This window comes from Eupeodes corollae, chromosome 3 (assembly GCF_945859685.1).
Source record: "Eupeodes corollae chromosome 3, idEupCoro1.1, whole genome shotgun sequence".
NCBI classification, from domain to species: Eukaryota; Metazoa; Arthropoda; class Insecta; order Diptera; family Syrphidae; genus Eupeodes; species Eupeodes corollae.
Genome location: NC_079149.1, coordinates 50,806,200 through 50,827,409, shown reverse-complemented (window position 1 = coordinate 50,827,409; position 21,210 = coordinate 50,806,200). Strand labels below are relative to the sequence as shown.

At 31.4% G+C, this 21,210-nt stretch overlaps 6 protein-coding genes across 6 annotated transcripts; all 6 read left to right on the top strand.

Moving 5' to 3' along the window:
* Positions 1-801: 801 nt before the first annotated feature.
* On the top strand, positions 802-1,731 carry LOC129952563 (protein TsetseEP-like). The gene is made up of 3 exons (XM_056065198.1): positions 802-954; positions 1,017-1,298; positions 1,364-1,731. Exons 1-3 carry the CDS (start codon positions 919-921, stop codon positions 1,700-1,702), a joined length of 657 nt encoding a protein of 218 aa, XP_055921173.1. The 5' UTR covers positions 802-918; the 3' UTR covers positions 1,703-1,731.
* Positions 1,732-7,533: 5,802 nt separating this feature from the next.
* LOC129951897 (uncharacterized) lies at positions 7,534-8,624 on the top strand. Its single transcript, XM_056064253.1, has 3 exons — positions 7,534-7,646; positions 7,709-8,002; positions 8,078-8,624. Exons 1-3 carry the CDS (start codon positions 7,608-7,610, stop codon positions 8,363-8,365), a joined length of 621 nt encoding a protein of 206 aa, XP_055920228.1. The 5' UTR covers positions 7,534-7,607; the 3' UTR covers positions 8,366-8,624.
* A 1,613-nt stretch (positions 8,625-10,237) lies between these two features.
* On the top strand, positions 10,238-11,160 carry LOC129951938 (protein TsetseEP-like). Its single transcript, XM_056064306.1, has 3 exons — positions 10,238-10,377; positions 10,455-10,790; positions 10,856-11,160. Exons 1-3 carry the CDS (start codon positions 10,333-10,335, stop codon positions 11,063-11,065), a joined length of 591 nt encoding a protein of 196 aa, XP_055920281.1. The 5' UTR covers positions 10,238-10,332; the 3' UTR covers positions 11,066-11,160.
* A 3,184-nt stretch (positions 11,161-14,344) lies between these two features.
* LOC129952520 (uncharacterized) lies at positions 14,345-15,361 on the top strand. Its single transcript, XM_056065131.1, has 3 exons — positions 14,345-14,495; positions 14,564-14,905; positions 14,970-15,361. Exons 1-3 carry the CDS (start codon positions 14,448-14,450, stop codon positions 15,207-15,209), a joined length of 630 nt encoding a protein of 209 aa, XP_055921106.1. The 5' UTR covers positions 14,345-14,447; the 3' UTR covers positions 15,210-15,361.
* A 3,031-nt stretch (positions 15,362-18,392) lies between these two features.
* LOC129952413 (protein TsetseEP-like) lies at positions 18,393-19,317 on the top strand. The gene is made up of 3 exons (XM_056064976.1): positions 18,393-18,536; positions 18,606-18,956; positions 19,020-19,317. The coding sequence occupies exons 1-3, from the start codon at positions 18,489-18,491 to the stop codon at positions 19,254-19,256; spliced, it is 636 nt and encodes a 211-aa protein (XP_055920951.1). The 5' UTR covers positions 18,393-18,488; the 3' UTR covers positions 19,257-19,317.
* A 677-nt stretch (positions 19,318-19,994) lies between these two features.
* On the top strand, positions 19,995-20,894 carry LOC129951677 (protein TsetseEP-like). The gene is made up of 3 exons (XM_056063940.1): positions 19,995-20,156; positions 20,233-20,577; positions 20,639-20,894. The coding sequence occupies exons 1-3, from the start codon at positions 20,106-20,108 to the stop codon at positions 20,825-20,827; spliced, it is 585 nt and encodes a 194-aa protein (XP_055919915.1). The 5' UTR covers positions 19,995-20,105; the 3' UTR covers positions 20,828-20,894.
* Positions 20,895-21,210: the final 316 nt, after the last annotated feature.

Below are 21,210 nucleotides of genomic sequence, written 5' to 3'. Positions count from 1 at the left end.
CGATCTCAACACTGCTTCAAAATTTACAACCTCAATTTCAAATGATTATTATAATATCAAGAGGGTTTACCTTTCTTTTGTTATATGCCATACAAATGGAGTACAATGTTTAAGTACTCATTGTTCCTTAACCTCAAGGCATTGTTAGTGATCGCAATGTAATTTTTTAAAGGTCAACTAAAAGATTTTTTTGACCAGATTGTTTTGGTTTTGTCAGCAAATTCGGCTTCGATGTGAATGAACTGAGTTAATACTTTTTTATTTACACATATGAATGTATTTTCTGTAATTTAAGCCCTCAACTCTGACAGTACAATAATACAAACAATATGATATTTGTTGATGAATATGAACTTTTTAGTGTTTTTCGATTTAACAGTGCCGGAACTTTTTACCAGAGCCTTTGGAACATAGGTAAATGCAAATGAGGAACTGATTTGCTATGAACGTAGTGAGAGAATATTAAAGTACATGTATTAATACATTATCAAGTTAATGGTTTGAATGGAGGAAATCCTAGTAATTAATTGAGTCAGGAACTTGTAATTCAACAGTCAAGAAATAAAGATTTTAGTTTGTAACTGAACCTAACTACAAACCTAAGCCATTAAAATGAATAGAATTAATTTCATTGATGTATATTTTTTACTGTGTAATTGCTACATAATGCATTATTTATAGTATCGACTTGTACTGAGGCCTTGACACATCGAATCAACTCAATCCCACCCTTATTGATTGGCTTAGCAGAAATCTTCTTCATATAAATAATTTATTTTGAAGTTCAGTATAGAAATTGATTCGATTAAGCAACTTTGTATAAATCGATGACATTTACGAGTAGTAATTTTGCAGAAAAGTTACAAACTTAATAGTTGAAGACCTCATACAACAGATCGTTGCTGAATTTTATTAAAAATGAAGTCTATAAATTGGTTGTTTTTAACGTTGAGTGTAAGAAATTTATGATGTGATATTTATAAAACATAATAACTCAAAAACAAAATTTTGTTCAGGTGTTTGTGATTTATTCTAGAAAAACCTCAGCACACAATAAATCTGTCCATGTAGACTGTTACAATGTGTTTATTCCTCTTATTGAACGTGTTTCAAGTGATGCTAAAAAAGCATCAGCAAATTGTGTCAGCATTGCAAATACCGAAAAGGATAGAGAATTGGTAGCCATAAACAATACCCGCTCTGAGCTTTTTACTGAAGTTAAGAGAATCAAGGAAACCCTAGCACATTGTTCCTCACGAAGTGATCATTTGGGATATTTTGAATGTCTTAATGGAATTGTAAGTATCACTAAAAAGTTTGAAAAAAAAATCCCAAAAACTAAAAGTATTAAAATTGATTTCAGATTGAAGTTGACAAGAAAATTGTTGGCGACATAACTTTGAAATCATCATTGTATTCTAATAAAATCAACAAAATTGAAAAGCAGGAATTGGATTGTTTTCGAAATTCAGTTATAAAATTGAAAGATAAGATTTCCACTGGTATTAAGAACTTACATAACTGTTTGTTGTCTGAAGAAGATGCAAGTCCAATGGAGTCTGGTGAAAGATCAAGGCATTCCGAAATGCATCATAGTTCTATTCATCAACAGTCATCTAGTGTTCATTTAACATCAAATGATCCACAAACAACTCCTTATCCCGAATATCGATATGACGATTATGATATTAATAATTATTGAAATTTATTTTATAATAAAAGATCAGTTAAATATTTTGAGTGTCTTATTTTTTGGACTAGATTTGACTGAAATTTTTGTCATTTATTAAAGTGGGATCTAAAGATTGACTTTTGATGTTGGTGTGTCATTCATGAGAGTATAGTATGATACTTTTTTGAGATCCAGAACTCTACTTACGTTTCCTTTAACGTCTGATGGACTTTACATAGGCCGATATACTGATTTCATAGACCTTTCTTCTTGTAAACGGGGTTGTTACGAGTACATTTGCTGATAGAAGAGTGAAAATGAATAAAATTCAATGGGTTATTTTAAAAACTGTGAAAACAAATATTTGTCAGCTCGAACATTTTGAGGACAAGGAATGATATTACATCTAAAATAATTGTATGCATCAAAGAATACGATTTTAACATCTGGTAAAAATGTTTGAAAAATATAAATGACAGTTTTTTACAAAAAAATTGAATATTAAAAGAAATACTACTTAAAGTTAGTAGAAATATATTTCCATTTTGCCAACAGTTGAAGATATTGACGTAAAACTAATCTAGCTGATAAAATTGTTTTCAACATTTATCAAAAATTATAGAAAAAATCTAACGGTCAGATTTTGTATAAGAATCTACAAAACTATTTCAAAAAATTACTAAAAACTGATATGCGGGTCGAATATCTCAAAAATACATGAAGATCCATAAGAAATGTCACCAAGTTCTCTAATCCGACTACGGAGGCATTTACCTTTTGAACATCGTATAAAAGATTCTTTTAAGTGTATTATGTGAACACCTGAAGCCATTTTATGACGAATTAATTGACACTTACCAAGGTGGCTTCAGGCCTGGAAAATTTACCATCGACCAAATCTTCACTTTAAGCCAAACCATGGAGAAGACGACTACAACACTGATATACATCACTTCATCATCGATTTAAAGGCAGTGTCAGGAGGGTAGAGCTATTCCCTGTCATGTCGAGTTTTGGTATTCCTGCGAAGCTGATACACCTGCTCGATGGTCCGTCAAAATTGGTATATTCTCAACACACCAGAGTATTACAACTGTTTCAATATTGTTTTTGAGATATACTTCCATCGAAGAGCGTCGTTTCGTAAAACAGTTTTGGTCAGAACATGATAATTGAGTAGATGCCAATATTGTTTTCAATACTGGAGACAGCATAGATCGAGTTAGCTATGGGGATGTATAAATTGAGCCCCAGGAACACCCCGCGCAGTAGAGCCAGCTAAAGTAGATACTTGCCATACACCTCTTTCACACGAGACGATTCCGTCCGTACGGTTAAAATCCGTACGATTTTTTCCGTACGAACTTTGTTTTCACACATAACGTATTTTTCCCGTGAATCGTCTACGTTTAGTTATATTTTAAATATTTTTCTTTAGTACAAGTGACCACAAAAACGGACGGCAGACGAATATAAATCGTCTTTTGTAAGTTCGCGTAGTCACGTACGCCACTGATAAGACGGCGGCGATGGCATGGTATCCGTAAAATCGTCCGTACGAAAAAAAAGCGTCTTCATCCAGTGTGAAAGCTTTAGTTAATTTTATTAGTTTACTGTTAATGGCTCACGGATAAAACCGTACGGACGAAACAGTCTCGTGTGAAAGAGACCATAAAGTTACCGATTGACTTTCGCTGGTCTCGTCTTGGTTTCGGTAACGTGGTTTTTCACGTGAGTAAATTGAATTGTAGTCTCGTTAGTTGTTGTTTGGACTAGAACTCGTTTTTTAAAGTGTGCTTAACCTTAAATCTAAATATTCATAAAAATCAAGAAATAAATCAAAACATATGGAACAGATACTTAGTTGCTTATTTTCTAACACAGTTTATAGTTAGTTCCAATATAGACCAAAAAGACATATAATCCTGAAATATATATTAAAGTGCGTGTACACGAAATAAGCACGAAACAAAAAAGCATTTCTGAAATGTTAAGTCTACTTGACCAAAGTAACATTATACACAAATCGGAATAAACATTTCAGAATTGTTTTTAAAGCGTCCATAAAAAAAATAGTCAAAAACATATCTGCAAAGTTTCTGAAATGTTTTCTAAACCAACTTCCTTAAATGTTTCCTTTGTGTTTACACATCTTAACATTTCCGGAGTTAAACTAAATTTAGAAAATGTTGGTTTTTCATCCAGAATGTTGCAAACGAAAATTATTTATTTTTTTTTACAAAAAATCTTAATTAAGCCATTTTAATTTTGAAATTGAAAATAAATTCTATTTTAAGGGCTTAAACTTTAAGACCCAAGGAGACATAGGAGATTGACAAATTTTGGTAAAAAATATGCAGTATCGATAGACAGAATCGATGGACCCACTTTTTTGATTTCTCTATCATCGTAATGTCAAGTTTGATTAAAATTGCGATGGTATCGATGGACGACAGTGTCGATAGACGACACCAAGAATTTTTTTGTGTTGTAGCTTCACTACAAATATTTAGTTTTCTTGAGTCTTTTAAGATCTCAAATTCATTTTCCATGAGATTATAAACGGATAGAGTAAGATTCATTTGTTTAAAAAGATTCTAATGCCATAACGAAATATTATATCTTTTCAACTACTTCCAACGAACTCGCAAACACAAACACAAATTTAATGATGATGAAAAACCAGCATCATGTTGAGCATTTTTGGTAAACAATAATTTGTTGACTTATGTTTTTTTGTGATACATGTAGACGACCATTTTTTTTTGTAAATCATAATAAAGTTCACTCGCAAATGAAACAAACATTTTAAATGAAATTGACACCTTTAGTTTGCAAACTCATCACATTAAAAGAATGGATTTTTTAATTGCTCAAATGGGTCGCACGTTTTTGCTTTTATATCGTTGAAAGCATTAGAATAACTCAAAAAAAGGCATACAAATAATACTCAAAAACAGTGATGAAGTAACAAATTTGAAATCATGTAGGCGGTTTCCTTGAAATTCAATTTTATGCAAACTGACTGATTTCGCAGAAGTGCATTTTGTCCCTATAATATTCGAAGACCTTGTTGATAGTTTCAGGCTGTTCTTAAATCTTTTCATTATTGTTGGCATAACATTGATTCGTCACTATTTCCGCTCAAAAAAGTCTAAAAGGGTTAAACCTCATCAGTTCGTCAAATTGACATTGCTAAGACGGCTGATAGCACGATTTGGGAATTTACAAATCCAACGATGACCGAAACGTCCAAAACGAATTGCTATAAACGCAACTTGCAAATTGTCAATTCGAACGTGAATAATCCGACATCATTGGGCAGAATTCTCCTCAGGCTAGTTCGTAAAAATGTTGAGCTTTTAAAATCAATGATATTTTCGAAATATCACAAAATTAAAAAAAAAAAGAAAAATATATGTATTGTTTATTATAATCATAATAAGTTTGATCATATGCTTGAGTCCGATTTTTTTACGAATGCGAAATCTGCCTTAAAATGAAAACAAATATCCCAATTTTTTCAAATCATTTGACATCAACAGCAAAAAACCCAACAAACTTTAATCAGGGGTGGACTCAATGTTTTAGTTCTTATAAGGGCTCACTTATAAAGTAAATTTCTTTAAGAGGCTTGTATATTAATAGGTTAGCTATATTCGCGAAGCTGTATATAATTAGCACATACTTAAAGGGCTTTGAAGACCTTTAATTTGCCAGAGACACAGCAGCGTGAGCTGTGGGGACTTCAAAATGAGACATTGGTTGATATTGATTTTGAATTCTTGAACATTGCAATGAAAGAAAAATTGTTAAGATTTTAGTTTTTTCGTGACTTCAGTCAAAACAGCCAAAGCCAGTTAACTACAATTTTTAACTCAATCTTAAAACTTGTGATTTGACTTAAACTTTTACAATAAAAGTTAGATGTCGTTTTTAGATGATTTAAAAAAATTAAATAGGACTGCTGTCTCTTTGACTTTTTTCTACAGCAATTTAAAATTACATTCAAATGACTGATTTTAAATCATTTTAATGGATTTATAAAGTTAAGAAGTCTTGAAGTTAAATTGACTTTAAGTAATTGATTACAAATTTCTTTTAAATTCAAAGTAAGTGAAAGTCACAGAAAAACTTAAGTCTTTACAATTCCAAAGTGACATGGGAACATAGGAACATGGGGATGTATTGCACATTCACAAAACACGGCAGAAGAACGATTATTTGCACTTTTGGTAATATTTCGTACTTAAAATTTCCAAAAGATTGGTTGTAATTTAATGTAATTCACATGTGCTGTGTGGGTTAGAATTTAATGAGCTTATCGTATTTTTTCCATGCAGTTCGCCATCCGCAAAGAGACCTTCGGCACTACGCCAACTACAGAGGCATCAGTCTCCTAAAATTCAAGTATAAGATCCTTTCTGCCGTTTTATGAACGTCTAAAGCCAATTGTCGAAATTCTGATAGATACATATCAGTGTGGCTTTAGATGAGGAAAGTCGAGAATTGACCAATTATTTACTTTATAGCAGATCTTTATCGATTTAAAGGCTGAATATATTATATAGATAAGAACTTTACAGTGCAATGTTTTGTTTTCGTCATTACTATCAAACTTGTCCGCTGCTCTATATCAAAGCCATACAAGATCTCAACTATGTTTTTTATGTCAAAAAAGGTTTTAGTCAAGGCGATGCACTGTCTTTCGGATGATATTGATTGGAAGATCAAAGCTAACGTCAGTGGTTCATTTTTTACCACTGCGACGGAAGTGGAGAGATGGATTGAGTATTCATTCAAGGTAAGGCCAAGAAACAGTACTGAACGACGATATCTTTGACAAAACGTCACAATGGACAGCTTCAATTTTGAAGTTAATTGAGGACTTTGTCCTCTACCTAGGCACCGCTATATAAATTAAGACAACGGCATGAGCGCTGAAATCAAGCTAAGAATATCTCTTCCAAATCGCTTCTTCTTTCGACTTAGTAGTATAGTCCTATTTCGAGCATCTTATGTCCCTTTCTTTTAGACAACCTTCTCCCGGTTCTAATTTATAACACTGAGGCCTTGTTAAAGAGACATTTTCAAAGAAAAATGAAACGTCTTAAACATTCTTAGGGTGATTTTTGGTGCCGTCTGCATAGATGGAGAATGGAGAGAAAGATACAACGATAAATTGTGCGGTCTATACAGCGACAATGATCGAAAGATTTAAAGTCCAACGACTTAAATGGCTGGGTCATGTATACATAATGGACATCAACGCTTCAGCCCGGAAGGTCTTCGAATCCAAATAAGAACGGCGGCTCAGTAGAGGAAGACCGCGACTCAGTTATCACACTAATGTGGGAGAGGACATCAACTAACTTACGGACCGATCTGGCTGGAGATGCACATTGGATGAGGCCCAGGATGAGGGCTAAGTTCCACATCCGAAGAGAAGCGACGTGAATCTATAAATGAATTTGAAATACTTATAATACTTTAATTTAAAATTAAGTTCGAATATTTTCAGTATCTAAATTAATTTAATCAAAAAAACTAAAAAACGCATGAGTTTTTGATACCTGCCCTTCGTTAAAATTATTTTTAAAAGCTGAAAGGTGTTTCCAAATCTGATTCTTCTAATTTTTCATCAAGGTGGTTATAAAATTCATGTCATAAAGGCAATGAATTTTTAACATTCGGACAATAGCCACCAAACAAAACCAATGCTTTGCGCCACCTTTGTTCCGCTCGTTGACTTCGTTACTTTGTGTTTGTATTTACAAAACTATCTCATCATAAGGAATTGAATATGAAATATTAAAAAAAAAACATTATAAGCACATAATATTGGATTAATGCATTTTTGCAGCAGTACTCAGACAGACCTTATGAAGTTCAATTCTATTCGCTCGAAAAAAATTCCAGTTCAAAATATAAAAACATGAATTTTGTTTTATGGCTGATACTTTCATTATTATGTGTAAGATGTTTTTCAAAGTGCATAAAATTAAATAAATTCTGTGAAATTGTTTATAATTTAAGGTATCAGTTGGTGCTTATAAGAATGAAGGAGACGAACCAATTCGACCGAATAGTTCTGTTTATTTGGATTGTTTTGATCCATTTATTCCGTGGATTAATCGTTTAACTACAGAAGCCAAGGAAACATCTGCAGCTTGTGTTGCTTCTGCAGATGCCCAAAAAGAAAGAGAATTGGTCTCGATAAATCGCACCCGTTCGGAGCTAGGCTCCGAAGTGAAGAGAATCAAAGAAACACTTTCCGCTTGTTCAGTACAAAAAGATCACTTTGGGTATTTTGAATGTCTGAAAGGAATTGTGAGTATAGCCTGCATCCACTTTCCCTAACTTAAAATAAGTTTTAAATATTCCAAAAATTCTGAACGATTTCAGCTTGAGACTGATAGAAAAATAGTTGGCGACATTACAATGAAATCATCAAAGTATTCTAATAAAATTAAGGAAATCGAAGAACAACAAATTAAATGCTTCCGAAACGCAGTTTTTAAAATTAAAGAGAAAAGTTCAAGTGCAATTCATAGTTTGCAGACTTGTCTAACATCTTCTGGAGAAAATCTTGGGGGAAATGATTTAAGTTCAACAACCAGAATCGAACGGACTACAGAACCGTTTTTCCATTTAAGAGATAAAGGGTATAATAGGATATACCTTAAAAAATAGAAGAACTTAAAAAAATTTGACAACTTTTTTCACGGCGTTTTAATGAAGCCTTATGTTAAAGCTTTTAAGATAATAACTTTGTATTCGTAGGCATTATGGTTGTCTAGAATACATTGCTTATGGACATCAAATTAAAGTCAACAAAAATCGATCTATATTTGTTAGTTAGCTAGCAAAGTTTTCTTGTGTAGGTACAATAAAATAAGTTTGAATCTTATTTCAAAATCCTTCTATTACGTCAGGTTTTTGTCAATTTTAAAATAAAAAAATCTTGAATTCGTTGGTCTTTTTGTTTCAATAATATCAGTCAGGGTTCTGGGTTCAATCCCTGCCTGTGCCACCTTAATTTAAAATAAAAAATAATTTTCGCGGGTACTGCCTCTTGCGAGCCAGCCCGTTGAGAACCAGGGCCTAGTGACTTACAACTCTCAACCATTCCTGTGTGCTAGTAATATTGTCAGGAATGGAGGTGACCTACAGTTTATATGCCGAATCCGAACGGCTAATTTTTGAGCATTTCCATCTTTAAATCTTCTCACACTTTGATCTTCCAATTATTGGCTTATCTGAGTAATGGGACAGATCATTGAAAGGCTGTGCCTCTAGTGTTGAAGATTGAGATTCTTTCCAGAACGTTGTTGAAAAAATCGAAGGACAGTACATTGCACCCTGTCTAAAACTTTTTTTGACACCAAAGCTTCAGAGAGGTCTTTTCCGATCTTGTTAGAGCTCCATGCATTCGGTATTTGTTTTTTCAGACTATTTGCAGCATTTTTAAATATAGAACTTTGACCAACTAGAAGTTTGAAATACAGAATTCTAAGTATAAAGGATTTTTTTCTTACAAAATTTTAAAATCAAAAATATGACAAATAAAGTATTTTGACACCAACCTGTTAAAAATACTTACCAACACAATTTGTTTCTGACAGTTTCGTTTTTCTCAATATTTGCCATCCAAAATATTTAAACACTTCTTATTTTGAATCATGGCAAAACTCCTTGAATTAAATGATTAACTGCTAAATAATTTATTGTTAATTAAACGTTAACGTACTTATAACACCTATTTAATAGAAATGAAATGCTTAAAATTAACTAAAGTTTAAAGTATAATACTTAAGAAATCAAATTGACATTTCAAAATGTTATTCTGAACTGTCTTGAATAGTAACACCTTGCTGCTGTTTGAGCAACTGTCACTTTTTTAATTGCCATCTTTTGACGTTTGATCAACTCCATCACTAAAATAAAACGATATACTCCTTAAACAGTGCATTAAGATTGTAAAAATTGACCACAAAAATGGTGAATATTTTCCGGGACAGTTCACAGCTTTGCGAATTTCTTGAAGAGGTAAAAAAAATTGACACCGACCAATTAAAAACATTTATGCGAAAAAGATGATCCACAATCGATTTGAGACCTTAAAGATGAAAATTCTTGGAAATATCGAGAATTTTGAATTGGGCATGGGATAAAAAAGATATGAAAACACTCAATAAATGGAAAGATAAACAGATAAACCAAATCTATTGTCTTGAAGAAAGTGACAAATACCATAGGTATTGAAATCCCCAAACCACGTGTTTTTGCCATTAAATAAGATTAAGCAACATCTCCATTGAGTAAAGAAACTTCCTGGAAATAATTTCGATAAAAATCCATTTCCTAATGGAAATGCTTTGATATCTGAAACTCGATTATAGGTACTTGTTAATATGTTGATATTGATAACATACGAGTATATAATAATATAATTTATGAGATCTTGAAGAGTCTTGCAAACATTCTAATCTTATAATTACAATTAACTTTGAAGTGACCACTTCAAGACTTCAGGTTGGACCCGAAATGATCAGTAGACCTGAGCAACTATAAATAGCTTCGCATTTCCTTGAACTTTCATCAGTTTTGAGTATCATTCAATAGCAAACGTCAAAACGTAAAAAAACAACTTAACAACAATGAAGTGCAGTATTGTTTTGGCTACCATTGCCTGTGTCCTCAGTGTAAGAACTTTTATTTCTTCACATAAAAACAACAATATACTTTAATAAACAAATTTTTCCTATTAAAATATATAAAGGTCACATCGGCATCCTTAAACCATCACAAGGTGGAAAAAGCTCATTCTGATGTCATGTCCTATGTTGCCGAAAACATGGGCGCTGTCCCCATGATGAGATCGAATAGGGACCACTTGGATTGCTACAATGGATTCATTCCAATGATTAACATGTTGGCACAAAAGGCCAAGGATGAATCAAACGCTTGTGTTGCTAATGCCATGCATGAAAAGGACGCTCAAGCAAATACAATCGACCGTAGCCAAGTTGAAGCTGAAGTGAAAAAGATCACCGATTCATTGCATGATTGTTCAGTTCTTGACGGTTTGGATTACTTCGTTTGCTTGCAAGATAATGTATAGTCTACCATTTTTTACTATCACATTACGAGATTAATAACTTTTATTTCTTATCCTTAAAGGCCGAAGCCAACAGGCAAATCATGGAAACCATCAAAAACATGTCGAAGAAGATTATTGAAGACAATGCTACCGCAGTTACTCGCATCCACGATAATGAGGACAGCTGTATCATGAACGCAGTTGATAATGCCAAGAACAAGAGTGATGCTGCTTTCGTTCAGCTTAAGTCTTGCATTAGAGGCGAGGCAACATTTGAAGCTCCACAATAAATCAACAAATAATATAATTTAATAGTTGATTTCGAAATCTGTTCTTCTAAAAGAATTATCCAGATTTGTTTTGAATAAAAAAGCATACAAATAAAGTTCACATGTTTCATTCAATTTAAACGCTGATCATAGCAAATATAGTATTTCGAAGGTAGCAAATATGGAAAACACGTTCTTTCTGACAATTGAATTGTCAGATTATTAACTGATTCAATGTGACATCCCCGAAGAAAAAAAAACACATGGATCTAGGTTCAAAAATGATAAGCCAATACTTTAAATAAATTGTTTACCGAATTCTCATTTCATTTTGTGCGGTTCGAATCATTTTTGAATAAATACGTCCAAATGATTCCGCCAGCCGTTAATGACTTTTTCTGAATGCATTGACAGCTCTTGCAAGGCTTCTGGCAACTATTTACTTCAAGTTCGGCAGTTTTGCTTGGTAACGTCTCGATTGAACAGAAATAAACTTAGTTTCTGAAAAACATAAAATGTTTGGTAAGGAAGTGGATCTTCGGCCAACTTTTCAAGAGCTCATTCACCAAAAATTTGGCTATGTGATTTATTTTTTTATTGAATTCGTTTAACAAACTAACGTTAGAACTTAAGACTAATATTACATTTATTTTAAGATTAATAGATTTACAAAGCTAAAGTGAAGTATTGAAAAAATTTACTTTAAATGTGTACTTTTAAAATCATCGCTTACGGAATATACCAAAAAGTAATACTTGTTGTAAACTAGTTCGATCTGGTTGATAAAGGACATAAAGGATCTTGTCTTCTAGGACTTGAATGGCTATAAATAAAGTTTAATTGCTTCAAAATTGATGGTGATATGACTGACCCATTGATAAATTTCGTAATAAAGTACAGCTGAATGTACTCTCTGTGCGATGGAAAATTTATGAGCGTGAGCTTATGATTGTACGGTGGAAGTTCGAATCTATTGGACTATGGGAAGAAACGTAGGCAGAAGCCTTTTTGTACTCCTTCTATTCTGTTTATATGGACTAAGTAAAGGGGAGCTCATATTAAGCAGCCACATTCCAATATTGGTCTTATAAATGTTATATAAAGAAGTTTAAGAATACAAGGGTTGCGAAAATTATGTGAAAACCGTTTGCGTTTTTAATAATATAGTCATAATGATTTGTAAAAGTTAATTTTTTAGGAGTAAGCAGTAGTCAAGTAAGTTCGAAAATTTTAATGTCATCAGCGTAAATTGCAACAGATAAGTGTTTTATAATAGAAGGTAAGTCGTTAACGTACAAAATAAAAAGTAATGGTCCTAAGTGGCTACCTTGTGGTACGCCAGAGTTGGTATAAAACATGATGATTGCTCATTCCTTAAAACTACACTGTATGATCTATTATATAAGTACATATGACGTGACCCAACTAACAAATGTATTTTAAATTAAATTTTTTTTTGTATTTTTTCGTCAAGATCTCAAAAATGTTCTTTGTTTTCTATGTCTTTTTTTTTGAAAAATACTCAACATTTCGGTTTCATTTTTAGGAAAGTTAAAGTGTTCACTTGTCAACTGTCCAAAAATGACAGTTTTAAGACTGACAGCTACCCAAAATGTGGGCAGTTCAAAATGAAACTTCTTATTCGGAAAAGCTTTATTCGAATTAAGTCGTCCATGTATTCGATTTTTTTAAAGGCTGGATTGAAGTTCATTTTTAGCTCTGTTAAAAAATTTTAAAATGAAGAAAACTTAGCAAAATTCTTTTTAAACCATTTTTCCATTTTCAAAGCTTCAAAAAATTAGTAAAGATTCGTGAGAAACAAAAACTAAATAAAGCCACTACATAATTTTGGCAGTTGAACCATTTTCGAAATTGTTCTTTATTCTAAAAAAAAAGTTGTTTTCTTGTACAAGAGTTAATCTTAAAGGTTTTGTCAATTAATCGCAATAGGCAGTGTCCTTGAAATAGACGCCAAGGGTACTTCTGGTGAATATTTTTTAGCCTTATATTATTGAGTTTCTTCAAAGAAATGTTTCTAGAAAAACTAGTTTTAAGTGGGTTTCAAGTTTTGAGTATTTCATAAATTTGAGTTAAATGTCAGTAAAATTAAAATTATTTTTTTTTCTCTTTTTGAATTTATGGAAAGCCTTAAACATGAAAAGTCGTTTAAATGCTAACTATAAAATAGTTTTGAAGAAACTCAATAATATATAAGCTAACGATTAGTTTCCAAGTTAACTGAATTAAATTTGAAAACAAAATTACAAAAACTTGAGACCGATATCTATGCATGTATATGATATTAGGATGATTTCATTTGAACCATTGAGGACGTTTGAAATGGTCAAGAGGCTTCAGTTCTTTAGTCAATTACAGCATGAAAGCGTGGTAATTCAAGTCTTTCTGCATAATGTTCATCAGCGATGAGCGTGAGAGGTATAATTGTTGGGCACGACGACTAGTTGAAGTGGACGGCTTCTTAGCAACGCTTTCGCAAGTAACAGGAGAAATATTTTCTGCTGTAGGAGCTTTACTTGTTTTTTCAAAGCTTCTAAAGAAACGGATTTTTGTACGTTTGTTCCGATCGCAATCACATTTAAACGATTAAATTAATCGAAAAAGTCATGAATTGCTCGACATGCATTTTGATTTGAACGCCCATTTTTATAATAAGCCTGAATAAGCTAAGTTTTAAATTGAATTAGTCTGAAATTGAAAAATGTCAAATAAAATGCAAAAAAAAAACTTCACGTTTAGGTATTATTTACTTTCAAAATCAGCCCTTAAAATTTAATCGCTCTTTACAATGCGTAAAATCATCGATAAGGTTTTTGAAAATTGATGTAAGATAATGAGCTACTACAAAGCTGGTCAATTTGCAATGTTTGTTCTTAGTACTAAGGCCACATAATATAGAAAACAGTTGATTTTGTTAATTTAATAAGCTTTTGGAATTTCCATCAGACTTAAGACTAAGTCGGCTTGGGTCTTATACCTGACATTACCCAATAATCTTTTGAAAAGATTTTTGTAAAACTTTTAGATTAAAGATTCTTTTGGTCCCTAAAAGGGGTGTCGAAACTATAAGGCGTCATATTCGCGGTCGGCTCGAAAAAAGAAAAGTCGCCGGCCACATCGCTATTAAGTTCTTTTAGTTAATTAAAAAATGCAATTAATTAATATCCTATATATGTATACATGAGATGAGTGGGCAGTGTATATACGTGATATTTTCTTCTACGTTTTATCTTTAAATCACTTTACCACAAGAGGCCACTTCATCAAGACCCACCTCGTAAAAATAAATATATTCACCAAAATTTATAAAAGATTGCGTGCATCGAAAAACTCACTTCAGTTATCTTGGAGACTTCAAGGTTTTTCCTTTAAATCTGCGGAAGCAATGAAGAGTAAAATTTTTTTGTCTGTCATCGCCTGTGTCCTGATAAGTGTAAGCAAACTTTTATAGATCCTTTTTTATTTTTATAAATCGTTCTTCAATGCTTTTAACCAACTCAGGACACCTTGGCATTCAAATACCATCAAAAAGCTGATAACGCACATTCTGATCTTATGTACTATGTTCAACAAAACATGGATACAGTTCCCATGATGAGAGGATTGACCTATCATCTAGAGTGTTACAACGGATTTTTGCCATTGATTAACTCACTTGCCACCAAGGCCAGAGATGTTTCAAATGGTTGTGTGATTACGGCCAATTTCGAAAGAGATCAAGAATTGGCAGAGTTGAAAAACTCGCGCTTAATTGTTGCTGCTGAAGTTGACAAAATTACCAAATCATTGATCGATTGCTCAGACATGGCCGGTTTGGATTACTTCTTGTGTTTGGAAAATAATGTATGTACAATCTTTATCTACATTTTGAAATCCTTGTTTGATATTTTATATTTTGTTCCTATAGGCTGAAACTAATAGAAAACTAATGGAAACCATCAAGGAGAGTTCGAAGGGACTATTGTCTAAATACAATGCAATGTCTAAACAAATCGATCATAAGGAACAAAGTTGTATAATGAGGGCAGTTGATATTGGCAAGGCTGAAACTAACCAGGCCTTTGTTGATCTTAAGTCCTGTATTCGAGATGGACCAGTTATTCTAACTCAAATTGGTGATGAAGAAATAGAATCAGCCAGCACTTAACCAACATTGTTAAATAGCATGGGCAGAAATGTTTCATATTTGCACAATATATTTTTAATAAACGTTTATATGACAAAAAAAAAATTTAAGTAAATTATTCTATTAACTTCCAGTGTTAATTACAGTTAATTTGAAAAGGCTTTCCAATAAGGTCGAGGTAGAAATGGAGGTTTTGTTTTATTTGGAGGGATCTTTATTTAAATAAAGAAAAAAACTATTGTACGGATTTTAAAATAAGAAGTTTTATTTTGAAGAGCTTTCTATTTGGATAACTGTTAGAAATTGTTAACATTCACTATAAAAATACAATTTTGAAAGTTGTACAGGATACAAATGTAGCCCTTATTTTCGTCAAGTTGATAAATTTGGAGAAGAACCAGATCAAAATATTGGAATGCAATGCATTTAATCAAAAAGTTCATAAAGCTATATTTTTTGGTAGGGAATTTTTCGAATTGTCATAAGACTAGAAAACAAAAATAAGTTTTTGATCATCGAATATTGTTAAGACAATATAAGAGCTTGTGCAGAAAAATTAGTATTAATTATTTAAATCTACTTATTAGTTCTTGAGAAAATTTAAAAGAAAATTATGATTCTATGCGTGGTACCCTTCTACAAAAAAATATTGAAAGAAGTCAAATTAAGACAAAAAAAATAATTTTCGATTTTTGACTAACAAATTTGCCCTAAAAAAAATAACTTGAATCGGCTTGAGCCCCTAAGTTCCAAATTAGAAATTTGTTTAGGGCAGAATCGACTTCTCTGCTATTCTTATGTTCAAAATTTTGTACAAATGCAATACTTGCCATACAGTTTAAATCACTTGCAAGTAACAAATTGAACGGGTGGTTAAAGCAGTTTGACAAAAAACTTTAAATTAGTTTGATCCCAATATCTTTCTAACCAAAAACGCTGGCGACTTCAATTAAAGTTCAAACTATAAAACTGATTTCGACTTATCTCAAAAATAAATTAAAAAAGTTGAATTAATGAATATTGACTCCATTTTATGTAGAATAAAAACTTTCATAAATGCTACTAAAATTTAAAAAAATTGTTTTTCGACCAAAAATGTCAAGAACATAAAAAGATATTAAATTCAAACTTATTTTTATATATAAAACATTGTTGCTAATTATTAGTCATCTCACACAAAATACATACAATTTTAATAAATATTTGTAAACAATTTAGAAAAATCGACAGACGGGTATGGATGGGAAGCCTTTTTTTGTATAACCACCACCAACTGGGAAGGCTGTCTACTACTTGAGTTATCTTAATCTAAATGAAGTTGATTCTATCCTTTAAACGGAAGAAATTATTTTAAACTAAAAAAACAAAACAAAAAAGAGGCTGATAACTTCCCATCCGTCTGTCGATTTGTCTTGCTTAAAAGTTTGTCTATTTGTAGTCGTATTAATTTTTACTAAATTTGCGTACTATTTTTTGTAGATTTTATTTTTTCTGAAAAAACGGACTGTTGGATTTTTTTATAAAAATTACTGAATATCAAAAACAATATTTTCTGTGAAATAAAATAAGTTTGAAGCCAATATTTTTAATTTTTGAAAAGCTATTTGAGTCGAAAATAAATTTTTACCAAGTTTTAGTATTGTTTTTTTTTTAGAGTTTTATTTTTTGTAAAAAAACTGTCAATTCGAATTTTTTTCAAAATTTTATCGAATGTTGAAAACAATATTTCCTATAAAATAAAATTAGTTTGAAGCCAATATCTCAAAGTTTTGAAAAGATATTTGAGTCGAAAATCATTTTTTACCAACTTTTATTAATTTTTTTTAATTTTTTATTTGATGTAAAAAACTGTCAATTCGATTTTTCTCAACATTTTTCAGAATGTTAAAAACAATATTTCTTATAAGATAAAAAAAGTTTGAAGTCTTAATTTCAAGTTTTTGAAAAGCTATTTGAGTCGAAAGTAAATTTTTACTAACTTTGAGTAATGTTTTTTTAGATTTTTATTTTTATAAAAAAACTGTCAATTTGATTTTTCTCAAAATTTTATCAGATGTCAAAAACATTATTTTTTGCTGCACAAAATGGTTTTGGAGATGAAATCATATTTTAGTCGTAAAATTTTGTAGGTGACAATATTTTTTTTCAGTTTTTTGGATTTATAGAAAAAACCGTTAAATGGATTTTTTTCAAAAAATATACTTCTTTGATATCACGTTACATTATATTACATAAAATTTTATTCAAGTCTCTAGCGTTTTTGGTTCGTAAGATATTTATTGTTAACCAAAATTTGAACCTTTTTTTCAAACTGCTATGGTAAAAAAACCACCAACGCAATTTTCTTGAGAGCAAAATCTGCATCTTTCTACCTTATTATCAATGTAACAAAATTTGTTTGAATTCGATATCTCTTCTGGTTCTCGAGCTATGGACGATGAAAAAAACGTCGCAAACGTACGTACACACGCACGCACAGACATCTTTCTAAAAATCTTTTATTTTGACTGTAGGGACCTTGAAACGTCGAGAAATGTCAAAATACTATTTGACAAATCGGATCCATTACAATAACTTGGTATGGGAAGGTAATAACAGTATTGAAAATGATTTTATTTTTCAAAAAAGTTTAAAGGTGTGTCAAAGGAGCATTTTTGACACATTTCAGAAAACTGGATTCATAAATGGCAAATTAGGAAACATCTTAGAAATATTTTTCAAAGCGTCCACACCAAAATAAAATCAAATACGAAATTTGGATGCAGTGTTTCGGAAATGCTCTATCAAATAAGGAACATTTCAGAACCGTTTTTTTTTTAGTAATTTTTCTGTATCAACTGAAAGTGACTTAATAGTTTTTAAACGAACCTTTCTTTGTAATTATAAATATCATATTTTAATAATGACACATGGAACTAGTATTCAAAAGCTGTTTGTTTTTTAAATTTTAATACACAATGTGAAGAGATAGAAAATCCAAAAAATAAGCAGGATAGTACGTTTAAGTATCCTCCTAAATTGCCTTAAATTGTTGACCATTTTACAAATTAAAAAAACAGCTTCGTCATATTATATTGCGATTTCCTAACAATGTTTTTTTTTTATTCAGGAAGTTCGTATCTTATCATTTAATTAATTTAATTAAAGAGTCCACTTTAATATGTAAATATTCTCTTTAATTTATCTAACAAAAAAAAGGTAAATAAGTTATAAAAAGGTTAGAATTTGTATTGTGTAGTTCACTAACCAGTCAATAACTTTGTTTTAATTTTTCTGAACGGTTAATTTTTTTTGACGAACATGAATTTCAATATCATTATTTTCTTCATTACCACCTGTTTTCTAAGTGTAAGGACTTTCAAGAACATTTGTCAAACGAAACTTGTTACATTGTTTGTGTTTTTCTTGTCAATTTAGACCAGTTTGGCTTCCATCAGAAATCAAAAAGTTAACAGAGTACATACGGAAGTTATGTCATATGTTCAGGAAAAAATGGGGAACAATAGCTTCATAAGAGCGAGAGGATATTCTGCCCACCTTGAATGTTATAATGGATTTATTCCACTGATCAATTATTTGGCAGCTAACGCTAAAGAAGCTTCATATTATTGTGTTAGTGACGCTGAAAAACAAAAAGATCAGGACTTGGCTGCCCTTCTGATGGAACGCCGTAAAATTGAACAAGAAGCTGTTGACAAAATTACCAAATCATTGACTGATTGTTCGGAAAGAGAGGGATTGTACTACTTTGAGTGTCTGGCCGAAAATGTAAAGATTTTCAAATAACACAATTTAATGGATTATTGTACACTTCTTTTCCTCTTTTTCAAGGCTGATCTGAATATGCAACTCATGGAATTCATCAGAGACAAATCAAGAGAACTCATTTCAAAGTATCAACAGAAGTTTGCTGAAATCAATGCAAACGAAGAAGATTGTCTTATGAATACCATTGAGATGGCTAAGATTGCAAGTGACAATGCATTTGATGACCTGAAATCTTGCCTGAATGGTGGGCCAGCAATTGAATCAGTTGATTCTTCAATACAAATTCCCTATGATATTTAGGAATTGAGCACAAATTTAAATAAAATGGTATGAAGGTAAAAAAATGAAGTAAAACCATTTTTTTTTGTTAAATTAATTTTTAGAAGAAATGTCAAAATAATAAAAGGTAATTTATCCTCCAAAAGAAGATTGAAGAAAAGAACCCTAGAACTTTATCTCATAATCGTTTTCTCTAATCTCAAAAGCACTAATATTTAACTGAACGAAACTTATGTCTCACTGACATTAACGACATTTCTTTGGCAGCTTAAAAACACACACATTGCTTAAGAGGACGTTTATTTATGCTTACATAACATTTAGAGGGGGATTGTCTTGTGTCGTGAAACAGTTTCTTGAAAGCTGTGTTTTTTTTTAATGGGTTCATACATAGTTCTGATTTTTTTATAATCGTCGTTTACTGTATCATACAAAGAATGATAGGTTATTGTTAAGTTTAGCAAACAAAGTATACAGATTCCGATAAGGGACTGAGAGGAATCTGGATTTGAGACTTTGAAGGTATCCCGTAGTCATTGAAAATTATCTACGATAGAAACAGCTTTAAAATTACTTCAACCAAGAACTGGTTGATCAATAGATTTCAAACTTTTTATTTTGTAGCGAAAAAAGTCCCCACAATGAAACTCACAGCACTATTAGTCACAAAGTCAATATCTCTTTCTTGACACAATTCTATATAAATATTTAATCAAAAGCACTTAACACTGAGAGTTGACCACTCGATAAAAAACAGCTCATTCAAAATCTATATAAAAACGTTGATTTATTAAAGTTCCATTAGTTCCGTAATTGAGTTTCTTTCAATATTGTTCTTTTCTACAGAAATAACTTTAAAAAACAAAAACAATGAGGTTTAATATTACATTACTTATCTTCGGCTTGTGCAGTATCCTCAGTGTAAACATACCCTTATTGTTCATTCATATTCCTGGCATTTAGTTAATTTTTTGTTTCTTCCGAATTGAAAATTAAGGTTATTGGTGTGGCATCGGGATCTAAGAAAAATAAGATCGACAAAGTGAATTCTGAAATATTTTCTTATGTTTACCAAAAAATTGGAAGTATACGCTTGATGAGAGGAGGAAATGTCGAGTGTTACAATGAATTCATCCCCTTAATTAATAATTTAGCCACCAAGGCCAGAGATAACTCAAAAATTTGCGTGAATAATGCTAGCGAGGAAAAAGATAAGGAATTAATCGCTACTAATAGCCGCCGTGCTGAAGTGGAAATTGAAGTTGCAAAAATTACAAAATACTATGCCGACTGTTCGGTACATAATGTGGGACTTGACTATTTCAACTGTCTATCCGGAAATGTATGGTTTGAAAATTACCCGAGATTTAATAATTTATGTTTTCGTTTTCTTTTCCAATTAGGCTGATTATAGTATAAGAAATATGGAAAATACAACTGCTAAAGTAAGGGAAATTCTCAGGGATTATTATGAGCATATTGATGAAATCGAACAGGCCGAAAAAAATTGTCTCAATGGTTCTGTTGAAAAAGCTAAATCTGATACGGACAAGGCCTTTGATGATTTAAAGATATGTCTGATTTCAACTTAAGATTGAAGAAGGAAAAGAAACTTTTTTTGTAATTTACATGAATAGTAATTTTTACTTATATTATAAAGCTGGAAAGTTTGTTTGTTTGTTTGTTTATTTGTTTGCTTGTTTGAACGCACTTATCTCAGGAATTACTGATCCGAGTTAAAAAATTGTATCATTGTTAAAAAGATCATTTATTGTTATTAACATCACCTGCTACTTTTCAAAAAAAAAAAAACCTCAATTAATTTTTTTTCCATTAGAAATGTTTGAACATTGATATATGATTACAGCTGGTTGTCATTTTTTTAGTATTTAATCTGCTTTTCCAAATCAACTTGGTACTTGTAGTTTAAAGCTCGTTATGTTTTTTTTAGGGCTCATGGGGTTCCTGTCAAATT

Coding starts and splice junctions, on each gene's coding strand:
- LOC129952563 (XM_056065198.1), top strand. CDS start 919: ATGAAGTCTATAAATTGGTTGTTTTTAACGTTGAGT. Junction 955..1,016: donor GGTTGTTTTTAACGTTGAGT/GTAAGAAATTTA, acceptor AATTTTGTTCAG/GTGTTTGTGATTTATTCTAG. Junction 1,299..1,363: donor TTGAATGTCTTAATGGAATT/GTAAGTATCACT, acceptor AATTGATTTCAG/ATTGAAGTTGACAAGAAAAT.
- LOC129951897 (XM_056064253.1), top strand. CDS start 7,608: ATGAATTTTGTTTTATGGCTGATACTTTCATTATTATGT. Junction 7,647..7,708: donor TGATACTTTCATTATTATGT/GTAAGATGTTTT, acceptor TTATAATTTAAG/GTATCAGTTGGTGCTTATAA. Junction 8,003..8,077: donor TTGAATGTCTGAAAGGAATT/GTGAGTATAGCC, acceptor GAACGATTTCAG/CTTGAGACTGATAGAAAAAT.
- LOC129951938 (XM_056064306.1), top strand. CDS start 10,333: ATGAAGTGCAGTATTGTTTTGGCTACCATTGCCTGTGTCCTCAGT. Junction 10,378..10,454: donor CCATTGCCTGTGTCCTCAGT/GTAAGAACTTTT, acceptor AAATATATAAAG/GTCACATCGGCATCCTTAAA. Junction 10,791..10,855: donor TCGTTTGCTTGCAAGATAAT/GTATAGTCTACC, acceptor TTATCCTTAAAG/GCCGAAGCCAACAGGCAAAT.
- LOC129952520 (XM_056065131.1), top strand. CDS start 14,448: ATGAAGAGTAAAATTTTTTTGTCTGTCATCGCCTGTGTCCTGATAAGT. Junction 14,496..14,563: donor TCGCCTGTGTCCTGATAAGT/GTAAGCAAACTT, acceptor TAACCAACTCAG/GACACCTTGGCATTCAAATA. Junction 14,906..14,969: donor TCTTGTGTTTGGAAAATAAT/GTATGTACAATC, acceptor TTGTTCCTATAG/GCTGAAACTAATAGAAAACT.
- LOC129952413 (XM_056064976.1), top strand. CDS start 18,489: ATGAATTTCAATATCATTATTTTCTTCATTACCACCTGTTTTCTAAGT. Junction 18,537..18,605: donor TTACCACCTGTTTTCTAAGT/GTAAGGACTTTC, acceptor TTGTCAATTTAG/ACCAGTTTGGCTTCCATCAG. Junction 18,957..19,019: donor TTGAGTGTCTGGCCGAAAAT/GTAAAGATTTTC, acceptor CTCTTTTTCAAG/GCTGATCTGAATATGCAACT.
- LOC129951677 (XM_056063940.1), top strand. CDS start 20,106: ATGAGGTTTAATATTACATTACTTATCTTCGGCTTGTGCAGTATCCTC. Junction 20,157..20,232: donor GCTTGTGCAGTATCCTCAGT/GTAAACATACCC, acceptor TTGAAAATTAAG/GTTATTGGTGTGGCATCGGG. Junction 20,578..20,638: donor TCAACTGTCTATCCGGAAAT/GTATGGTTTGAA, acceptor TTTTCCAATTAG/GCTGATTATAGTATAAGAAA.